Genomic DNA, 19,582 nt, shown 5'->3' with positions numbered 1-19,582 from the left:
TCTAATCTGCTTGTAGTTTTTCCAGGATCTTTGACCATTCACCCACTCACTGCTTCCTATAATGTGTTTTTTCTTTGTAGGTATGAATCTCATCTTATAAGGTAGAAGATACTACTGGGTAGGAGTGTCGTGGATGCTTCTTTAATAGCTTTTAAATTGTAATCAGTAAATGTAGACTATAACTTCTTCAAATATTTTATAAGTGCTTAAGAATTTCATAAAATGAAGGATGGATCACACATCCCAACCCCTTTCAGATCTATTCTCATATCTATCTACCCAACTCCATTCTCATTTTAAAAAGTAAAATGATTAAAATCAATTATAATTGTCTGCTGCTCTTGGATATAGCCACCAATTAAAGCATCCTTCACCTAGCAGGAACCGTACCTTAAAGAAAACTAAAATTCTCCTTCCTAGTAGTAATCAATTACCAAAAACTTCTTAGCTGCAGTGGGAATTTGTGTTCAGCCTCCCACTTCCATGATGGGATTTTGTATTGCATAAGTTTGTGTGGGTTGAGCCAGGCGTGGTGGCACACACCTTTAATCCCAGCACTCAGGAGGCATAGGCAGGTGGATTTCTGAGTTCCAGGACAGCCTGGTCTACAAAGTGAGTTCCAGGACAGCCAGGGCTATACAGAGAAACCCTGTCTTAAAAAGCCAGAAAGAAAGAAAGAAAGAAAGAAAGAAAGAAAGAAAGAAAGAAAGAAAGAAAGAAAGAAAGAAAGAAGAGGGGAGGGGAGGGGAGGGAAAAGAAAAGAAAAGAAAAGAAAAGAAAAGAAAAGAAAAGAAAAGAAAAGAAAAGAAAAGAAAAGAAAAGAAAAGAAAAGAAAAAGATCGTGTGGGTTTTCACATGCTGTCACAACCTCTGTGTCCTAATTAGGGTTATCGTTGCTGTGATGAAACACACGACCGAAGAAACTTTGGGAGGAAAGGGTTTATTTGGCTTATGCTTCCAGATCAGAGTTGATCACTGAAGGAAATCAGGACAAGAACTCAAACAGGGTAGGATCTTAGAGGCAGGAGCTAATGCAGAGGCCATTAAGGAGTGGCATTTACTGGCTTGCTCCTCAAGGCTGGCTCAGCCTGCTTTCTTATATAACCTAGAACCACTAGCCCAGGATTGACCCCATACACAATGGACTGGACTCGCCCCCCCCCCCCCAATCACTAACTAGCAAAATGCCCTACATGCATGCTCTACAGTCCAATCTCTTTTTTTGTTTTGTTTTTTTTTTATTGGATATTTTATTTATTTATATTTCAAATGTTGTCCCCTTTCCCAGTTTCCCCTACACAAAGCTCCTATCCCCTCTCTTCCCCCTGCTTCTATGAGAGTGCTCCCCCACCCACCCACCCACTACCACCTCACTGCCCTAACTTTCCCCTACAGTGGGGCATCAAGCATTCACAGGACCAACGAGCTCCCCTCCTATTGATGCCTGACAAGGCCAACCTCTGCTACGTATGCAGCTGAAGCCATGGGTTCCTCCATGTGTACTCTTTGGCTGGTGGTCTAGTTGCTGGGAGCTCTAGGGGGTCTGGTTGATTGATATTGTTTTTCTTCCTATGGGGTTGCAAACCCATTCAGCTCCTTCAGTCCTTGCCCTAACTCCTCCATTGGAGAGGTCCCCATGCTCAGTCCGATGGTTGGCTGTGAACATTCGAATCTGCTTTGGCCAGGCTCTGGCAGAGCCTCTCAGAAGATAGCTATCAGCAAGCACTTCTTGGCATTAGCAATGGGTTTAGTGTCTTTATATGGGATGGATCCCCAGGTGGGTCAGTCTCTTTCAGTCTCTGTTCCACTCTTTGTCCCTGTATTTCCTTTAGACAGGAGCAATTCTGGGTTAATATTTGGGAGATGGGTAGGTGGCCACATCCCTCAGACAGGGGCTGTGCCTAACCTCTGGATATGGTCTGTACAGGTTCTCTCGCCCTTTTGTTGGGTATTTCAGTTAATGGCATCCTCGTTGGGTCCTGGGAGCCTCTTGTTTTCCTGTCTTCTGGGACTTTCTGGTGGCTACCCCCTAGTTCCCCACACCCCATTATTACGGATCTCTATTCAATTTCCTGACCCTCTCTACGTCTCCCTTGTCTCGTCCCCTACCTGATCCTTCGCCCGCCCCTTTTCCACTCCCCCTCCTCTCTTCCTCCCAAGTCACTCCCACCCTCTACCTCCCGTGATTATTTTGTTCCCCCTTCTAAATAGGACTGAAGCATCCATTCTTTGGTCTTCCTTCTTCTCGAGCTTCATATGGCTTGTGATTTGTATCATGGGAATTCCAAGCTTTTTGCCCAATATCCACTTATCAGTTCGTACATACCATGTGTGGGTGTGTTCTTTTGTGACTGGGTTAACTGACTCAGAATGATATTTTCTAGTTCCATCCATTTACCTGTAAATTTTGTGAAGTCATTGTTTTTAATAGCTGAATATACTCCATTGTATAAATGTACCACATTTTCTGAATCCATTCCTCTGTTGAGGGGCATCTGGGTTCTTTCCAGCTTCTGGCTATTATAAATAAGGTCGCTATGAACATAGTGGAGCATGTATCTTTATTATATGTTGGAGCATCTTCTGTGTATATGTCCAGGAGTGGAATGGCTGGGTCCTCAGGTAGTTCAATGTCTAATTTTCTGAGGAGCCACCAGACAGATCTCAGAGAAGTTGTACCTGCTTGCAAGCCCACTAGCAATGGAGAAGTGTTCCTCTTTCTCCACATCCTTACCAGCAATTGCTATGACTTGAGTTTTTAGCTTAGCCATTCTGACTGGTGTGGGGTGGAATCTCAGGGTTCTTTTGATTTGCATTTCCCTAATGACTAAGTATGTTGAACATTTCTTTAGGTGCTTCTCAGCCATTCAGAATTCTCAGTTGACAATGGTTTAATCAGCTCTATACCCCATTTTTAATAGGGTTATTTGGTTTTCTGGAGTCTAACTTTTTGAATTCTTTGAATATTTTGGATATTGGGCCTCTACCTGATGTAAGGTTGGTAAAGATCTTTCCCCAACCTATGGGTTGTTGTTTTGTCCTATTGACAGTGTCCTTTGCCTTACAGAAGCGTTTCAACTTTATGAGGTCCCATTTGTCGATTGTTAATCTTAGAGCATAAACCATTGGTGTTCTGTTCAGGAAATATTCCCTGTGTCCATGTGTTCAAGGCTCTTCTCCACTTTCTCTTTTATTTATTGAGTCATTTTCTCAATCAAAGTACCTCCTCTCAAGTGACTTTAGCTTGTATCAAGTTGACGTAAAACAATCCAGCACAATTTGTAGTTATCACGTTGTGTCCTGATACAGTACAAATGCCTCACTCAGGACTGAGCACTACACAGTCTCTTACTCTGTACTCCTGAAATAGTCATAAGTCTCTATGCCAATCACCATCCGCTGCAAAAACAGCCTCCCCTAATGAGATCTGAGAGATGCTCTAACCTCTGTGTTTAACTGTAAGTCACTAGGAGTCAATTTAATACTGTGTTCATTTAGCAGAGCAATAGTCTTTGAGTGTCTCCTGACACTTATAACCCATGTAGCCTCAAGTTCTTCACCCTAATAACAGTGACAGGGTGGATTGTGCAGTATCAATCCATGACTGGTGTAGGCCACTTCAATCTCTCTTGCCCCGAGCTCATCTTAGCCTCATGGCCCTGTCCCCTGGAGACTCTCCAAAGGGCACAGCTACAGTGTTTGTAAAGGGTGGCACCTAGCCAAGTATCCCAATCCTTGAAACCAAATACAGTGTCTGTAAAGAGCAGCAGCTGCTGGAACATAAGGATGATCCATGGGAGTCTCTTAGTTCTCACTGAAAGCTTCCCTGTGCCCCAGCACCCAATCTTTAGAAGCATATATGAGAAGCTCTGGCCTCATGTTCTCCTTTACGATGTTAACAGTTGGATGTTGACCATTTTCTCTGCTTTCCTCTTTGTTCAAGTGCACCATTTAAGGACTTATAGCACAGATGTTTCTCCTCTAGTCAGGATTCTGCTCAGGGCTCTATTACCTGGACTGATTCAGCAACTTCCTCTCTGATCACCATATCTCCATTCTCTTCCCACTCTGCCACCAGAATAAACTCACAATTAAACCCTTCCCTGCTAGATACATAACAGTCAGAAATTTCAGCATCCCCTTCCACTGCTTACTGGAGCATGAGCCCTACACCCTGAGGTGGCAATTATTCTATGTTCCCTACCAATGTATATTTCCAGCATTCATTTGTGCTTACTAGGCAGATCTGGGGCTCTACTTAATTACATCTTATTCCTACACAGAATAGTCTCTGTGTCTTTTCTCTGCCATGTCACAGCACCTGCAATTTTCTTGCCCAAGATGCTTCACCTGTGTCTACATTGTTGGCATCCTATGCACTCCTCATGTACCAGATCAAGGCTGCTATCTTCTGGGACACTTCCTTGTGTATAGGGAAGGTACATAGAAAGGTCCTTGTCTCAAGTGTATGAGCAATTTTTTGAGCATGTGTGCTTTTAAAAAACATAGTCTAGTATGGTGGTACATACACCTTTAATACTAGCAGTGTCTTTTGGGAGAAAAGGCAAATCTCTGTGAGTTTGCAGCCAGGCTATAAAGCAAGTTTCAGTTAGCCAGGGATATAGAGTGGGACTCTGAATCAAAGAAGAGAAAAGTAATGAAAACACCTATCAGAGAGACCAGAAAGATAACAATGCTGAAGATAACAATGCAATAGATAACAATGATGAAGGTAGGTAGGCGTATTTCAGATGGATAAATAGTAACAAGTTAGATAGACAGATGATAGATAGATAGTAGGAAGATACGGGGCTGATTTTCCCTGTCGTGGAATTTTTAAAAAAAAAATATTATACTAACAAAAGTGTTTATAAGTAACTATCAGTATTAACTGGGTGACATAATTAATATAGTAATTTACTTAGTTATTACCCACTGTTCACATTTTAACCATTGAATAACACAAACACACACGCACAGTGGGGTTTTTTTGTTTTGGTTTTTTGTTTTGGTTTTTTGAGACAGGGTTTCTCCGTGTAGCCCTGGCTGTCCTGAAACTCATTCTGTAGACCAGTTAAAAATTAGGATGTCTCCACTGACTCAATGACTGTCATGGAGAAAAGACGGAAGAATGGATTGGTGCTCCCAAAAAGGGAATTCAGAAATGTGGGAGAACTATGCTTCATGTAAAGCATTCTAAGCAGATGTCAATGGAATTGAAATGTCACTGTGAGTTAAGATACAGAAGAGAGGATGAGGGAGGTTCTAGAGACAGGAGAGCTCAGGAGAGGTCCTTACAGGCCAGTCTGGCGAGGCGTGGATGGACTGACACAGACTCATGTATTCACCCAACAGTCACCGCCATCTCTGTCTCTCCCCAGGGCTTCCGAGGAAACGTTTGAGAAGACCTTAGCAAGGAACACCACCACGCAGTAGTGGCTGAAGCATCTCACTCCAGGAAATGAAACAGTAACATGGCAGTACCTGTTTGAGAGGATTAAAACCCAAAAGACTCCAATTAGAAAGGGACAATGTCCAAGAAAGGGCGGAATAAGGGCGAGAAGCCCGAGGCACTCATTGTTGCCCTTCAAGCTGCCAACGAAGACCTCAGGACCAAACTCACAGACATCCAGATAGAACTGCATCAAGAGAAATCCAAGGTGAGTAGGATCCGCCTGGGGCCACGACTCCAGCCAATCCTGGTTGTCTCCATGTTTCACAAACTCAGCCATTCCTTTCAATCCTGGGCTTTGATGCATGCAGCCCAGAAACAACCATGCTAATATAAAGTTACGTCATTTAGATAACTGCTACTACAAAAATATTCTTGATCACAAACTTAACAAATATTTTACTGTTTTGGCATTCTCTTTAATCACTGTAAGAAATTTAATTTTACAATAGACCTATTTCACCCTGTTCAGTGAAAGTAATAAATGAGTCTGGAATCCATTCGAGGCTATTTCTATCTATTTCAGCTGAGTTGGTCTTTGATTAATAAACTCCAATGTGAAGTTCATGAGGGAAATATCTGTAGTCCCATGAAGCAAAGAGAACACATTCTCACATTTAAAAGGCATTAATTTGTGAATCTGAAGTTCGTGGCATTATATATTTTTCTCTGTCCTTGGAAGCAGATTGGCGTGTCTCAGGGTCTCTATCTGTGATTCTGTCTCTCACTAAACATTCTGTCAGAGAATTACCTGGGAGAGCCCAGTACAAATTGAGGTTCCTGAATTTATAAGCCAACAATTTTAGTTGAGTAAGTGAGGTAAGGAACCCAGCATAGCTTCAGATAAGAGGTACTCATTTGGGATGACAAATGATAGTCATAGGAATGCTTAGGAGAGAAAAATACCCACAATATTTCTAAGGAGACCCCACCACTGCAAGTACTCCACACATTTAATCTTTTTAAAACAGACAGCTCTGGAATGATACCTAACCTGTTCTCGAGGGCCTGGCCCAGTATCTATGTTGGCAGGCAGGTAGGTGTCATGCCCTCTTCCTCTGACAAGGCTCTGGCAGTAGGTTTCTTAAACAAGAACTCGGCCATCTCATCCCTTCTCCCAGGTTCCCCTCGCCTTCTTCCTTCCCCTCACAGTTAGTTACAACCTCACTACAAGGAGTTAGAGCAAAGCTTCTCTGTATGTCAGCAGCAAAAGGAAGCAGAGGGCAAATGAATCATAAAGCAATTTCATTATAGATAAATACGATCGTGTTTGCAAAGGAGCAGACTCTCGGGGAAAACATGATCAAAGCCAAGGTATGAATTTATGCTCCCTGTTTAACCCTGAGGCTCTTATGATAAAATGACAATCCAACTACGGGTCGGGAATGGATAAAGCCTGGAAACCTCTGGGATGATGGGCCATTACTCATCTTCTCAGCAAAACACACAATGCTGTTGGCATTGACAGAAAATGCCCCGTGTGCAGAGAACAGAGTCCACCGTAAATGCTTCGGCTGATAATATAAATAGCTAGGCCACAACAGACCCAAATGTACACCATCCATCACACACTCCAGCATGCGCACTTCATCTTATCACAGAACATGTTTTTACGTTTAGCACCTGACTGGCCCTGAGTAGGTCTTCAAGTCCCCCTCTGCTGTCTGTCAAGTGGAGCTGCAGAGGCACCTGCTCCATCCGAATGTGCTAGGGAGGGAAGATGTCAGTAGTTAGGTGAGGTTAAGCATGGAAAATGCATGGTGCTGTTATCTCTTTTGACCCTCCCTTTCCCCCTCTCAGGCAGGCATTGTTGTTTGTCTCTGCTTGAATGAAGGAAGTTGCTACCTGGTTTGCAGGCAGTGCTCAAAACTACTTACTGAATGAACCCGTGTCAACGGTTTCTAAATGCTTTCCTGACATCTCTGTGGTAACAGTGTCATTGCAATGTTTTGATAGGAAAGCTCAGGCTTGAGTAAAGAAAAGCCTGTCTTTCTCTTTGAACCAATATTCCCAGGCACTAAATATGAGGATATTTTCCTGCCTGGATACCATGTGGCTGCAATCCCCTGCTCAGTGTAGATTGCTATGGGATGAGAGACTCCCCCACCGGGTTCTCCGGGGAATGCACTGTCTCTAGGAGCAAGGAGGATACAGTTTCAGTGAGGAGTGGTGTGGGCAGGGTGACAAAGGGGATGAGGGCATGGGGGCAGAGAAGAGGGTTCTGAGGTATACAGGCTGCTGCTAGTCAGCTTGGGGAAGGAGCACAGGCTAGGGAGCAAGGACTCCAAACAGGACCAGCCAAAGGACACGTGCATTCAGACTGCAAAGCCCTTGACACCTGCCCTCATGGTCTTCACACCATGTTTGGGACAAAAGAAGCCTGTGGCTACTCTCTGATTTCACTGGGGGCAGGGAAAATAAGCTTCAGTTCGCTTAACTCACTTGCTTTCTGGAGGCAGCAAGTGAAAGCCCCCAAAATGGGGATTCTTAGAGATCACCTAATATCTCAGGGATATTAGAGATCACCGTAGTGCTTGAACACTTGATCTCTGCCACCACCACCCGCCCATCCCCTTAGAAAAGCAACCAACCTTCTCTACCCTCAGTTCCCATAGCCTCTGGTTCAAGGCTCACATTTAGAGTGTAATATTTTTCTTCCTTTCTATGCCTTTGCTTCTGTTTTCAAGAGGCCTAGCTGAAGAGAGAAATTAGGGAAAGAAGAGAAGAGGATGTGGGAGGGGAGAGGAGAGGGGACAGAGCGCTACCCCAGGTCTTAGAAGGTTTTCCCATCAAAGCGGCCTCCCAGCCCTTTTGTCTGAAAGTTCTTGGGCTCCGCTGACAAGCACTGCTGTTTACTGTGAAGTTCCTCTCCAGGAACATGCAAAGCAGATTAATCCACGCTTCAGCTTCTGATAGCTTGACCCATCTTGATGACCTCACAGCCCTTTCCTTGCCTTTACTACCGCTGCCGAGATTTTTAATCCTTGGCTTCTAAGAGTATATTAAAACTCCAGTCACCCTCGTGTGTATCTTGGCAGGATTTCCATGAGCCAGGCTAGAATTACTGACGGAAAACACAGCATGAGGCCTGCATAAAGCAGTTATGGTGTCTCTTCCTTGTGTCCCACTGGAAAGTTTATCACAGGAAATACTTTTCATAGTGATCTTTTCCTTCCATAGAATTTCGAGGGCAGAAAGGATTTAAAATTTCATTTCACAGCCTGGTTCAGTGTTCCTTGTTCTTGCCTTTCCATTGGCTTCCCTACTCCTTAGAGTCATATGTATTCTTAATGTCTACCAAGTCAAAACCCTATGTCACCAACCCCAGAGATTTCAACACATCCCAAAGGCAAGCCAGATTTTGCTTCGGACATTTCTTTCTGTTTGGAAATAGTTACTACACTCTTAATGTATAGCCACATTAGTCATACACTATGTGAATTTGCATTTTTGTTGGTGGTGGCTTGATATAACACTGTATAATATACTACCATATGCAACAATATTTTCAAAATGAACATGATAGTATCTACTGTTGCTTAGTCACTTGCTTTTGATACATTGAGTCATCTTCTCCATAACCAGATGAGAATGAGATCATAAACCTACTATGCCAGTAGGAAAAAAGCTGACAGAGGTAAAGGCGTTTACTGTAAGTTTGAGAGCCATCAGGCCTAGGCTCTAGGCCAGACTTGGCTCTTGGCCACTCTGGAGGAAATTGTTTGTGCTTATAGAGGGATTGATTCTTCCTTTCTTCCCTGAAATACTGGGTACAAATACGACAGACACCACAGGGCTGACCTGCAGGCCAAATGTACTAATATGCACAATGGAGTATTTACAAAGGCATCAACTTAGACTGAAACACGTGGAAACCCCAGCAAGCCTATGTCTGAGCTTGAGTTATCTCTGCAAAACACTCACACTGTTCAAAGTGATTTTCATTTGCTAAATAATTTTCTCCATTTCAAAATATTATCATGTTAGTGTCTACATTTCTATTCAGCAATAGCTTTTTTGTGTCCTCTTCTCATGATTTATGTTAGGATATTTAAATCTTCTACCTTAATGCCTAAATGATATGTAAGCTTGGAAAAAGACTTCATCACACAACTGCAGTGGTTCTCAACCTGTACGTTGAGAACGTTTGGAGCTAGTAGGACCTGTTCATAAGGGTTGCCTACAACCATCAGAGATATCAGATGTTTTCATTATGATTTGAAAACTGTAGAAAAATTACAGTTTTGAAGTAGCAACAAAAATAATTTTATGGTTGTGTGTCACCATGACACAAGGAACTATATTAAACTAGGACATTTGAGAATCACTTTGTTATGGTCTCTTGAGTCTCCCAAACTGCATGTTTTAGCTCTCCCTCAAAGTGAAGCACTTTCCCATATAAGTTTAAGGAAAAACAAGTCACATTGTGAGATCCTGCAAATGACTGCCTTTTCCATGGATTCTGAAACAAATGTGAACGTTTCTTTGTTTTGTGAATTCTCCGGAGTGACTGACACCATGATTGACACCATGATCAGTGTGGTTGTGTTAGCTTTCTTTTGGGGCTGGAATATAGTCTCCACACAGCTGTATTTTTTTATAGTCTAACTTTTTGTTCTTTTGATCTCTCTCTCTCTGTTGATACACATGAAAGATTACTGTTTATAATCTGAGAGAAACAACACAGTCAAGAGAGAATCACAAGAAGATGTTAGGTTAGGTACTCTGAGAGAGTTTGACATGAGTAATTTAGGTTGGAATGTCTCCTGTCATATCTAATACAAGATTGCCTTATATACCATAGTGTATAACAGTTCAAGTTATTTTCCCATGAGTTTTTAAGATGATTCTAGAAATAACCATTACAGACATTTTTCAAACACATTTTCTTAGATCAGTGTTTTGCAACCTATGGGCTGTGACCTCTTTGGAGTGGAACTACTCTTTCACAGGGGTCACCTAAAACACAGATATTTGCATTATGATTCATAACAGCATCAGAATTATAGTTATGAAGTATCAATAAAATACTTCTGTGGTTGGTGTCATCACAACATGAGGAACTGAATTAAAGGGTTGCTGCATCAGAAAGGTTGAGAACTTCTTTCTTAGTTGGTGAACAGAAATCAATCCAAAATCCCTTACCTGGTGTCCACTCTCATTATAGTTCATCACTGTCCTATAAAATGTCATTTCCCTTAGGACCTTGTGATCTAGGAGTCATGTTTTCATGATCCTCTTTCCAATGTTACTACTTTAAGCATTTACTGCTGACACAGAGAAGGACCGAGTTCCCATCACTCGAGCTAAGGATACATTCCTAATGTCTTATATGGAAACTAAACTGAGTTTCTAAATTGGGGGGGGGTCCTCTGAAAATAAAAGCATTATTCAGAAGAGGAATTAAGAAACCTTCCTACAAAGTAGAAGACACTAAATATCTTAGGGTCTATGGGTCAGACAGTCTCTGAAAGTACCCAATCACTGTAATATGAAAACAACCCCAAGCAAGAGACAGGAGAGGTTGTATTATAATAGATCTGTATTCAAAAAAAAAAAAAAACAGAGACAGATATATGAGCTATAGTTTCCTCATCACATATCAGGAAGTTAACATTTTCAAAGATGAGAATGTAATCAACATTGTCAAGAACTGAAAAGCATCCTTACCTGTTAAAGATGTTGTGTTTTGCTGCAGTGTCTTGCAAGGGTGTATGACTGAATGCATAGTTACCCTCATAACTCTCTGAGCCTATGTTCTCTAAGCTGTATGACAGGACATGTTATCCATGCCTCTGCTTACAGGGTTGGCCAGAAAACAATAGCATATGGCTTGTAATTGCACTTGTGCCTTCTTGCTCCTTACTGTGCTGTGTCTGCAATATGTGGATATATAATGGTAGTCCCTTAGGAGTTTCTAATCAGGGACAGGATAAAAGGAGGTGGGGATGAGAGAGAAGCATTCACAAAATCTGTCACATAAAGAAGAAACGCACTAAGGACCAACAAAGTGCACCAAGAAGACAAAGAACACTAGATATGAGCTTAATCCTAGGCAATCAGGGTCACATGTCAGGAAAAGATGCTAAGTAGCTGGGCCAAGAGGAATGTGAGAATCCCAATGAGAGTCAAGGGGAGAGCCATCAGGGAAAAGAGACTGTAGGCAGACAGGTACAAATATAAACCATGTGCAGAAAATAGCATATTCTCTTGTGTCTGGAGCAGAGGTGGGGGAGGGGAAGGAGGAACAAAGTCCTGCTCAACCTACATAGGAGCCTGACTGGCAAGGCCCAAGTATGGGGAGTCCATTCTCAGTGTGGAGGGGTCTCTATGGTTTTGGAACAGCCACAACAGTAGTGCTAGGGCTGGGATTTACCAAGTGGGCATCATTAGCAGTGTGAAGAAAGTCATTCTCTCCAAATGAACCCCAGAGAACTCTAGAGCAACACTGGCCAAAAGAAGTGAAATGCCAACTACAAATGAATGTCAGAGAGGTGATCTTTAATTAATTGTCTTGTGGCCATATTTTTAGAAGTGGAAGGGATCAATTGCTTTCCCTGCAAAAGTTTGTTTAACTTAACTCACACAAACTATTATCATTTCAATAAATGACAAAGGGCTAACAAGAAACTCTGTCTTGTGATACATCAACAAATTCCAGAGTGTATTTTACACAGGGAACTAATCTCATGCTTGCAATAGTGCAAGTATTCAGTGTAGTGAGTATCCACCATGTTGGACATCAAGCTAAGAAGAGATCAGAAGGCAGTCATTGGAACACACATGACTGCTGCTTCACCAAGTCCTCTTGGGTTCTGCTCCCTCGTAAGATAACGCCAGTGAGATTCACTCCTGTGCTTTCAAAGCATGTTCACCAAACACTACTTCACTTAGAAAATACTGGTATAGCTGAAGATAGGTAAGTTTCTGAGGTAAGTAAAATCCCACGTACTCTATTCTAATTACAATGATTTTTAAAAAGCACTTTAACACTTTTAGGTTGAAAAGCTCTCAAATTATGGGAAAGGGAAAACCACAATCAGAACATATTTTAATGGGTGGAGGTTATTTTCAATAAAAATTAAAAATATGTGTTATTATTAACATTTTCCAACTGGAGAAATGGCAGAGACTCTGTCACACAGTCAGATAATGCTACTAGGGCCTCTCAAATTCTCATTCTCTCTCTCTCTCCCTCTCTCCCTCTCTCCCTCTGTGTGTGTGTGTGTGTGTGTGTGTGTGTGTGTGTGTGTCCATGTCCGTGTGTCCCTGTCTACCGAGACAAAGAAGCTGAGACAGGCGATATAGGATGAACGGAGTGGAGGAGAAAATAGGGCAGGATCACAGAGGGACTTTTTCATGCTACCCAGGTGGCTAGCTACATAGCATTCTGTTAAATCGGGGATTTACTAGGTCACATTTAAGTAGCACAGACCAGAAAGAATGAATTCTTTCATTGGAAATGTAACAAAACTCAGAAGATTATTTTCAGCAGAATTCTGGAAAGGTGGAAAGATTAGAAGAAATTCTTGTGAAATTACTTGGAGTGTTTGGCTTGGGGGCAGCAAGGTCGAGTGATAAGAGTGAGACTTAAAAAAGACCCCCTGCGTCATGTAGAAGCAACATGCCTAAATCCCTATAATTAGAGGAGAACCCAACAGACTACCCGATTTAGGGATGTTATCTGTTTGGCTGACTAGTGTGCATGTATGTGGAGTTATATATATAACAAGTTGAGGAATGGAATGTGATTGCTATACAAAGAAAAAATAAAATCATGGCTATTATAACTATCTTCATTTATTACCTTCTCAATTACCCTCTCAAATAAGAAAGAGGAGCATTGTACAATAAAATTTTAGGCACCTTATTGATGTATCAAACTTGGAGCCATGCAGAGATGCCCACACTTACGAGTTTGGATGAAGCCAGGATTGTGCAGCTGTTAATTGTAGATGTTTCTCTATCAATGGGAGAACCACCCCCAACAAAGCTACACAATTTTACTGGGTATACCAGTTGCCTGAGGAGTTAAAATGTGTTAAAAGCACATTCTGATATATAGGTTTGGTGGGGAGCCAGGATTCTGCAATTCTAACAAGCTTCTAGGTGTCTCTGGAGCTGCCAATCTGTGGACCACATACTGATTAAGAAGACCTCAGAATATCAAAAGTTCGTCTGAACACGCTAAGATAAACATCTTAGATGTTTCCTCCCTTTACACACCATAGTCTCTGCTTTAAGGCCCTGGCTTTCTTTTCCTCTGAGCACAGAGTAGCTTGTATCCTCCCCACCCCCCCCCTTTTTTTTTTTAATAAATAAGGTATTAAGAGATCATAGCAGCCTAAGCTGCAAGATCTTGCCCGGGAGTAAGCGTTTTCTTTGAGGCTCATGCTTTTTCATCCTTTCACCTCGCTGCCTCTAGGTATCAAAGCTTGAAAGAGAGAAGACTCAAGAAGCAAAGAGGATTCGTGAGTTGGAGCAGCGCAAACACACGGTCCTGGTGACCGAGCTTAAAGCCAAGCTCCACGAGGAGAAGATGAAGGAGCTGCAGGCCGTGAGGGAGAATCTCATCAAACAGCATGAGCAGGAAATGTCAAGGACAGTGAAGGTGCGGGATGGGGAGATTCAGAGACTCAAGTCCGCGCTGTGTGCTCTCCGGGATGGCAGCAGCGACAAAGTAAGGACAGCACTCACCATTGAGGCCCGGGAGGAGGCCCGGAAACAGTTCGATGCAGAGCGCCTGAAGCTCCTGCAGGAAATTACAGACTTGAAAACTGCCAAGAAGCAGGTGGATGAGGCTCTAAGCAATATGATCCAAGCGGATAAAATCAAAGCTGGGGACCTTAGGAGTGAGCATCAGTCCCACCAGGAAGCCATCTCGAAGATCAAGTGGGAATCCGAACGGGATATACGGAGGCTGGTTAGTACTAATAAACCGGGGGACTCCGGTTGGGTATTTTCTTGTCGGTTACCATAAACAAAACACCCGCGCTTTGGCCAGCTGCGCTGTTGGAAGCGCAAGGTACATCGGTAGGTGTGGTTTAGTAGAAATTGGAGCTGTAAAATGTAAGAGCGTTTAGAGTTTTCATTTTCATAGTATATTTCATAGTAATTGCATCCACGTGGGTGCACAGGTATTCATGCAGCAACCTGTGTTCTTGGGTGGTCCGTGAAAAGACGGGAAATTACAAAGCCTCCTAACCTTAGCTTCTTGCTATGGGCTTCCTGGTTGTAAAATTTCATTGGTATTTTTTTCAGGACAAAGGGATGTTTCTACAATTTGTCTGAAAATGTTAAAAACATCTTGACTGATCAGCGAAAACATGGAGCTATAAAATCCCTGGTCATTTTAAAAATGGGTTCCTTCCCTCCAATTAAGCAAGAACTATTTATTATAAGCTATTCTGTTATTTATTTATTTATTTATTTATTTATTTATTTATTTATTTATTTAATGTATTCACTTGAATGTCATTCAGAAGTAGCTTCTTGCTGTTTATAATTTTCTTGAGTTCAACACACACAGAATTTTTTTCTCTTAGCATGCAAAGCCAAAACTACATAGAATCTCATGATGCTAAAATAAATAAATTAAATTAATGCATGGTCTAAAAGCTGTAGGACCCTAGGTTAACCTTGTTTATGATCTCAGGATGAAAATTTATATTCATCTACATGTAAAAGTTGACAATTAGCTTAAATCTTTAGAACAGTGATGCTCAACCTGAGGGTCGAAACCCCTTTGGCAAACTCTACCTCCAAAACTATTTACATTACAATTCATAAGAGTAGCAAAATTACAATTGTGGAATAGCAACAAAAATAATTTTATGGTTGATGGTCGCCAGAGCATGAGGATCTATATTCAAGGGTTGCAGCATTAGGAAGGTTGAGAACCACTGTTTTAAAATGTGTTTAATACTATATGTTTCTCTAAGCAGAGTACTATTCGAGGAAAACCATCCTTTCCCCTGTGTCTGCCAATCCTCAATGATTTCCTAGAAATTCTATGTCTCTAGGATTTCCACTTTAAGCTAAAATGTTCTGTGGTTCCCATAGAACATTTTGCAAGTTAAGCCTGTGTCGTTTTCTTGGTAATGTGGTACAACGTGACTGTAAAATTCTGTCCCTGACACCCTTTCTGAGCAACTCATTCTGCTGTACTGCTTGACCATCGAGGCCAAATTCAGTGCAGAAATACTGGTTTCTGCGCTGCTCTTGGTTTCTGAAATGACCATGGTTGATGAAGAAGGATTCAAGACTGTGAACAATGGAACAGTCAGGTAGGTGAGTTACAAGAACGCCTTGAATTAAATATTCTTGCTTGCCTTTCAGTGTGAAATTGGCAAATTAGTCATAATCCTCCCCTCCATTACTTCTTTCCAAGAACACTGCTGAAGCAGACAGGAGATTCTCCTAAGCAACCACATGAAATCTAAACTACCCAAATAGTGGCTTAAAAATTGGGTACAAATAGAACAATGCAGGGAAATGCCTTATTAATGCATGTGTTCCTGTCCTCCCTTTGTCATTTTTATTTCATATCCCTTCCATCACCCTCATATGCACTTTTGGACCTGGGAGGGGGAAGGGTCAGGGGGGAAAGAAATGAGATCTGATCTTTATAGAAAATGTTACCAAAAAAATCTACAATTCTTATTTTATGTATGTGAGTACACTTTCACTCTTCTCAGTCACCCCAGAAGAGAGCATCAGATCCCATTACAAAAGGTTGTGAGTCACCATGTGGTTGCTGAGAATTGAACTCAGAACCTCTGGAAGAGCAGTCAGTGCTCTTAACCACTGAGCCATCTCTGCAGCCCCCTATAATTCCTTTTATCTATGAACTAGACCACTGATTAATTTTGCAGTATCCTGAGTCTCAAATTATGTGTTCATAACAACTGTATAATAATATGGCTACATATTCCACTGGAGACCACAGTGGGAAATTCTAGGGGTATGTGGATAATGATAGAGCCAGTACACTACAGAGCCTGACAGATGGGCTCTGGGCTCTGACGACGAAGCTAAAGTATCAAGATTTCATCACACATATAGCAGTTGACAATGATGTAATGCTTAACCTTTCAAGTTCTGAGTCTCGTCTGGTACAGAGTGGTCCTGGAACCTACTGAACAGGACATAAATAGAAAGTGAGATGCCTTGTATAACCTAACCGTGGGGCTGCAAATACTGCCAAGAATCAGACTTATATTGTAAAGGATCATTTATAATATTAGAGGTGGTAAGGATGACTCCATGGGGTGTTAATGAGCTGATCTAGCATCTGCCACAATACAGCAAACATCACAAGTAACCAGGAACATGCAGATCATGTGCTGTATTAATCTTCAGATAAGTCTGTATTTATCAATCCCCACGTGTGCTCAGCTTAACCCTGGACTCAGACTTCTTTAAGAAAGTACAGCTTCCAACTAAACTGGACACATGTAGCCTAGAGTCAGCAGCAGGCACTGATGTGAAAAAAAAAAGAGTGACAGTGCAAACAGATGCTGTACTGCTCTCCCCATCGAAAGAGCACAGCAAAGAAACACACTAAGCGGGTGAGTCACTAAATATGAGACAAGAGAGAGAAGAATGACATTTATGCCAACGTCTTTTCTTGTTTCCCCTTTAAGTATTCACATAGAATATATTGAAATAGGGCAAAAAGCGTTCACCTGGTGTCTATAATCTCTTCAAAAACTGTTAGCATCTGTTTAATTTATTGAGTATCCCACATCTAGGCACAGCAAACCAGTTCTAGTTAACTGGAACTCTGATCCACTGATATATGGTACCTGATATATGTGTCTTAAGTACAAAATTAATATATGTGATGCCACACACAGGATTAGAATACATGAGTGTTTAAATCAATAATTATTTTCCACAGATATATGAGGAAACATTTTGACTATAATTGCCAGGCATTTCTCTTTCCTAGTCTATTCCCAATGATGGTTTTCTTGCAGTAATGGCAGAACGATTGCTAAGGCTGACTGTCTTGAGGTGTGGGTGGGAAAGGAAAGATCACACAACAGAACCGCCTCCTGATAGCATCAGAATTGATACTTCCTAGAAAATGAGTAAACCACTACCGGGAAGACTGTTATTTCCTTCAGTTGCAAATGACTGGCTGATAATATCAATCAATATTAGGATCAAGATCGAATGCTGGTTCCCTGAAAGAGACAGTAATGATTTGTTTTTCCTGAGAATGATCATAGTAGGCTATCTTGAATCTATCTTTCTTGAAGCTAATAATCCATTTTTAAATGTATTCTTTGCTAACCAACCCAGATCATTTCAAACACTATACATAAGGACAACACCAATTCAGGGTATAACTCCTCCTTCACCACCTTCTTCTTCTTCTTCTTCTTCTTCTTCTTCTTCTTCTTCTTCTTCTTCTTCTTCTTCTTCTTCTTCTTCTTCTTCTTCTTCTTCTTCTTTTTTCCTACTATACAGTTTTATTGAGCAGAATTCAACCATGGAGACATGTTTCATACCTCCACCCCCTTCAATGGTGCATAAGGACTCCAATTTCTCTACATTCTCATTTGGGGGCATTTGCGGCTTTTTTATTAGATATTTTCTTCATTTACATTTCAAATGCTATCCCAAAAGTCCCCTATAACCTCCCCTCCCCCCACCCCGCCCTGCTCCCCTCCCCACTCACTCCCACTTCTTGGCCCTGGCTTTCCCCTGCATATAAAGTTTGCTAGACCAAGGGTCCTGTCTTCCCAACGATAGCTGACTAGGCCATCTTCTGCTACATATGCAGCTAGAGACACAGCTCTGGGGAGTACTGGTTAGTTCATATTATTGTTCCACCTATAGGGTTGCAAACCCCTTCAGCTTTTGGGTACTTTCTCTAGCTCCTACATTGGAGGCCCTGTGTTCTATCCAATAGATGACTGTGAGCATCCACTTCTGTATTTGCCAGGCACTGGCAAAGCCTCACAGGAGACAGCCATATCAGGGTCCTTTCAGCAAAATCTTGCTAGCGTATGCAATAGTGTCTGCGTTTGGTGGCTGATTATGGGATGGCCCCCCTTCTATTAGTCAATGCTACTCCATATTATTTGTGAGTTCAGTACACTGCATGTCAGATTCCAGAGGAGTTTTTTTTTTTTTTTTCTTCATCATCACAAGAAAGAGGTGGACTTCCCATGGGGAAAACAGGATTCGTTCATAGCATGGTCAAATGAAATGTTCTGGCTCTCATTTAATTCAGATGGATGAAATCAAAGCCAAGGACAGGATCATCTTTTCCCTGGAAAAAGAACTGGAGACTCAGACGGGCTATGTGCAGAAACTCCAGCTTCAGAAGGAGGCTCTGGATGAGCAGCTCTTCCTTGTCAAGGAGGCAGAGTGTAACATGAGCAGTCCGAAGAGAGAGATTCCAGGAAGGGCAGGAGACGGCTCTGAGCACTGCAGCAGCCCCGTAAGTCCCTGCGACTTGAGGTTAACAACTCCAGAGTGGAGTCATCTTTTATTTAGCTTTTAAGTTCTGCTTTTCACTTAAGCTATTTTCCTATCTATAAGTACAAAGGAATCCATTCTAACCACCTACTATAAATCCAGAGTGTATCTTGGGAACAGGCAACAAAGTGGGCTGTGCTTCATTATCACACCATGTCAGAGCTGCAGGTGTCTGAATCCTTCGTGGAATTTTTCTAGCCTAGTGATATCTATTCAAACTTGAATCTATTATAAAAATTACGAGTTAAATGAAGATATCTGCCTGTTGGCAAAATTGGTAATTTTCCCATGCGTGAATATGGATTAGAAATTGACAGTTATCATCTTCAGAGGTTGAGATACATGCCTGTAAAAGAGATTGAATCATCTATAGCCATGGAATAAAAGTTTCTAGTTTAATGTACTTGCCATTTACTCCACCAGATTGTCATAATTTTACATGACAAATTATTTTCAGATGTATACTGAGAGATATAAACTTGCATGTAGTGGTTTATCAAATGATGTAGCTACAAAAAATGAAAGTGTGTGATTTAGGAACAAAAATGAGTTCCACAGTATTACATAGAACAAAGAAATAAGTAATTTATGAATTGGTTTTCAGGGGGAACACACATTCCCACCCTCAAGCACATA

General features: G+C 41.6%; 1 protein-coding gene across 5 annotated transcripts in view; it reads left to right on the top strand.

The window, feature by feature from the left end:
* Positions 1–19,582, top strand: part of Jakmip2 (janus kinase and microtubule interacting protein 2) — a 161,590-nt gene that overhangs the window by 91,578 nt on the left and 50,430 nt on the right. For 4 of the 5 annotated variants that reach the window (XM_006526338.4, XM_006526337.4, XM_011247034.3 and 1 more), the window contains exons 2-4: positions 5,382–5,660; positions 13,878–14,375; positions 18,699–18,908. In XM_006526338.4, coding sequence (XP_006526401.1) covers positions 5,532–5,660; positions 13,878–14,375; positions 18,699–18,908 — 837 coding nt within the window. In that variant the 5' untranslated portion in view covers positions 5,382–5,531. Of the gene's footprint in view, positions 1–5,381; positions 5,661–13,877; positions 14,376–14,941; positions 15,739–18,698; positions 18,909–19,582 lie in introns of those variants that run through there. The other variant, XM_006526340.4, reaches the window with a different exon arrangement.

This window comes from Mus musculus, chromosome 18, assembly GCF_000001635.26.
Source record: "Mus musculus strain C57BL/6J chromosome 18, GRCm38.p6 C57BL/6J".
NCBI lineage: Eukaryota > Metazoa > Chordata > Mammalia > Rodentia > Muridae > Mus > Mus musculus.
Note: the sequence above shows the minus strand (reverse complement) of the source record. Positions and strands in the feature narration are given on the sequence as shown.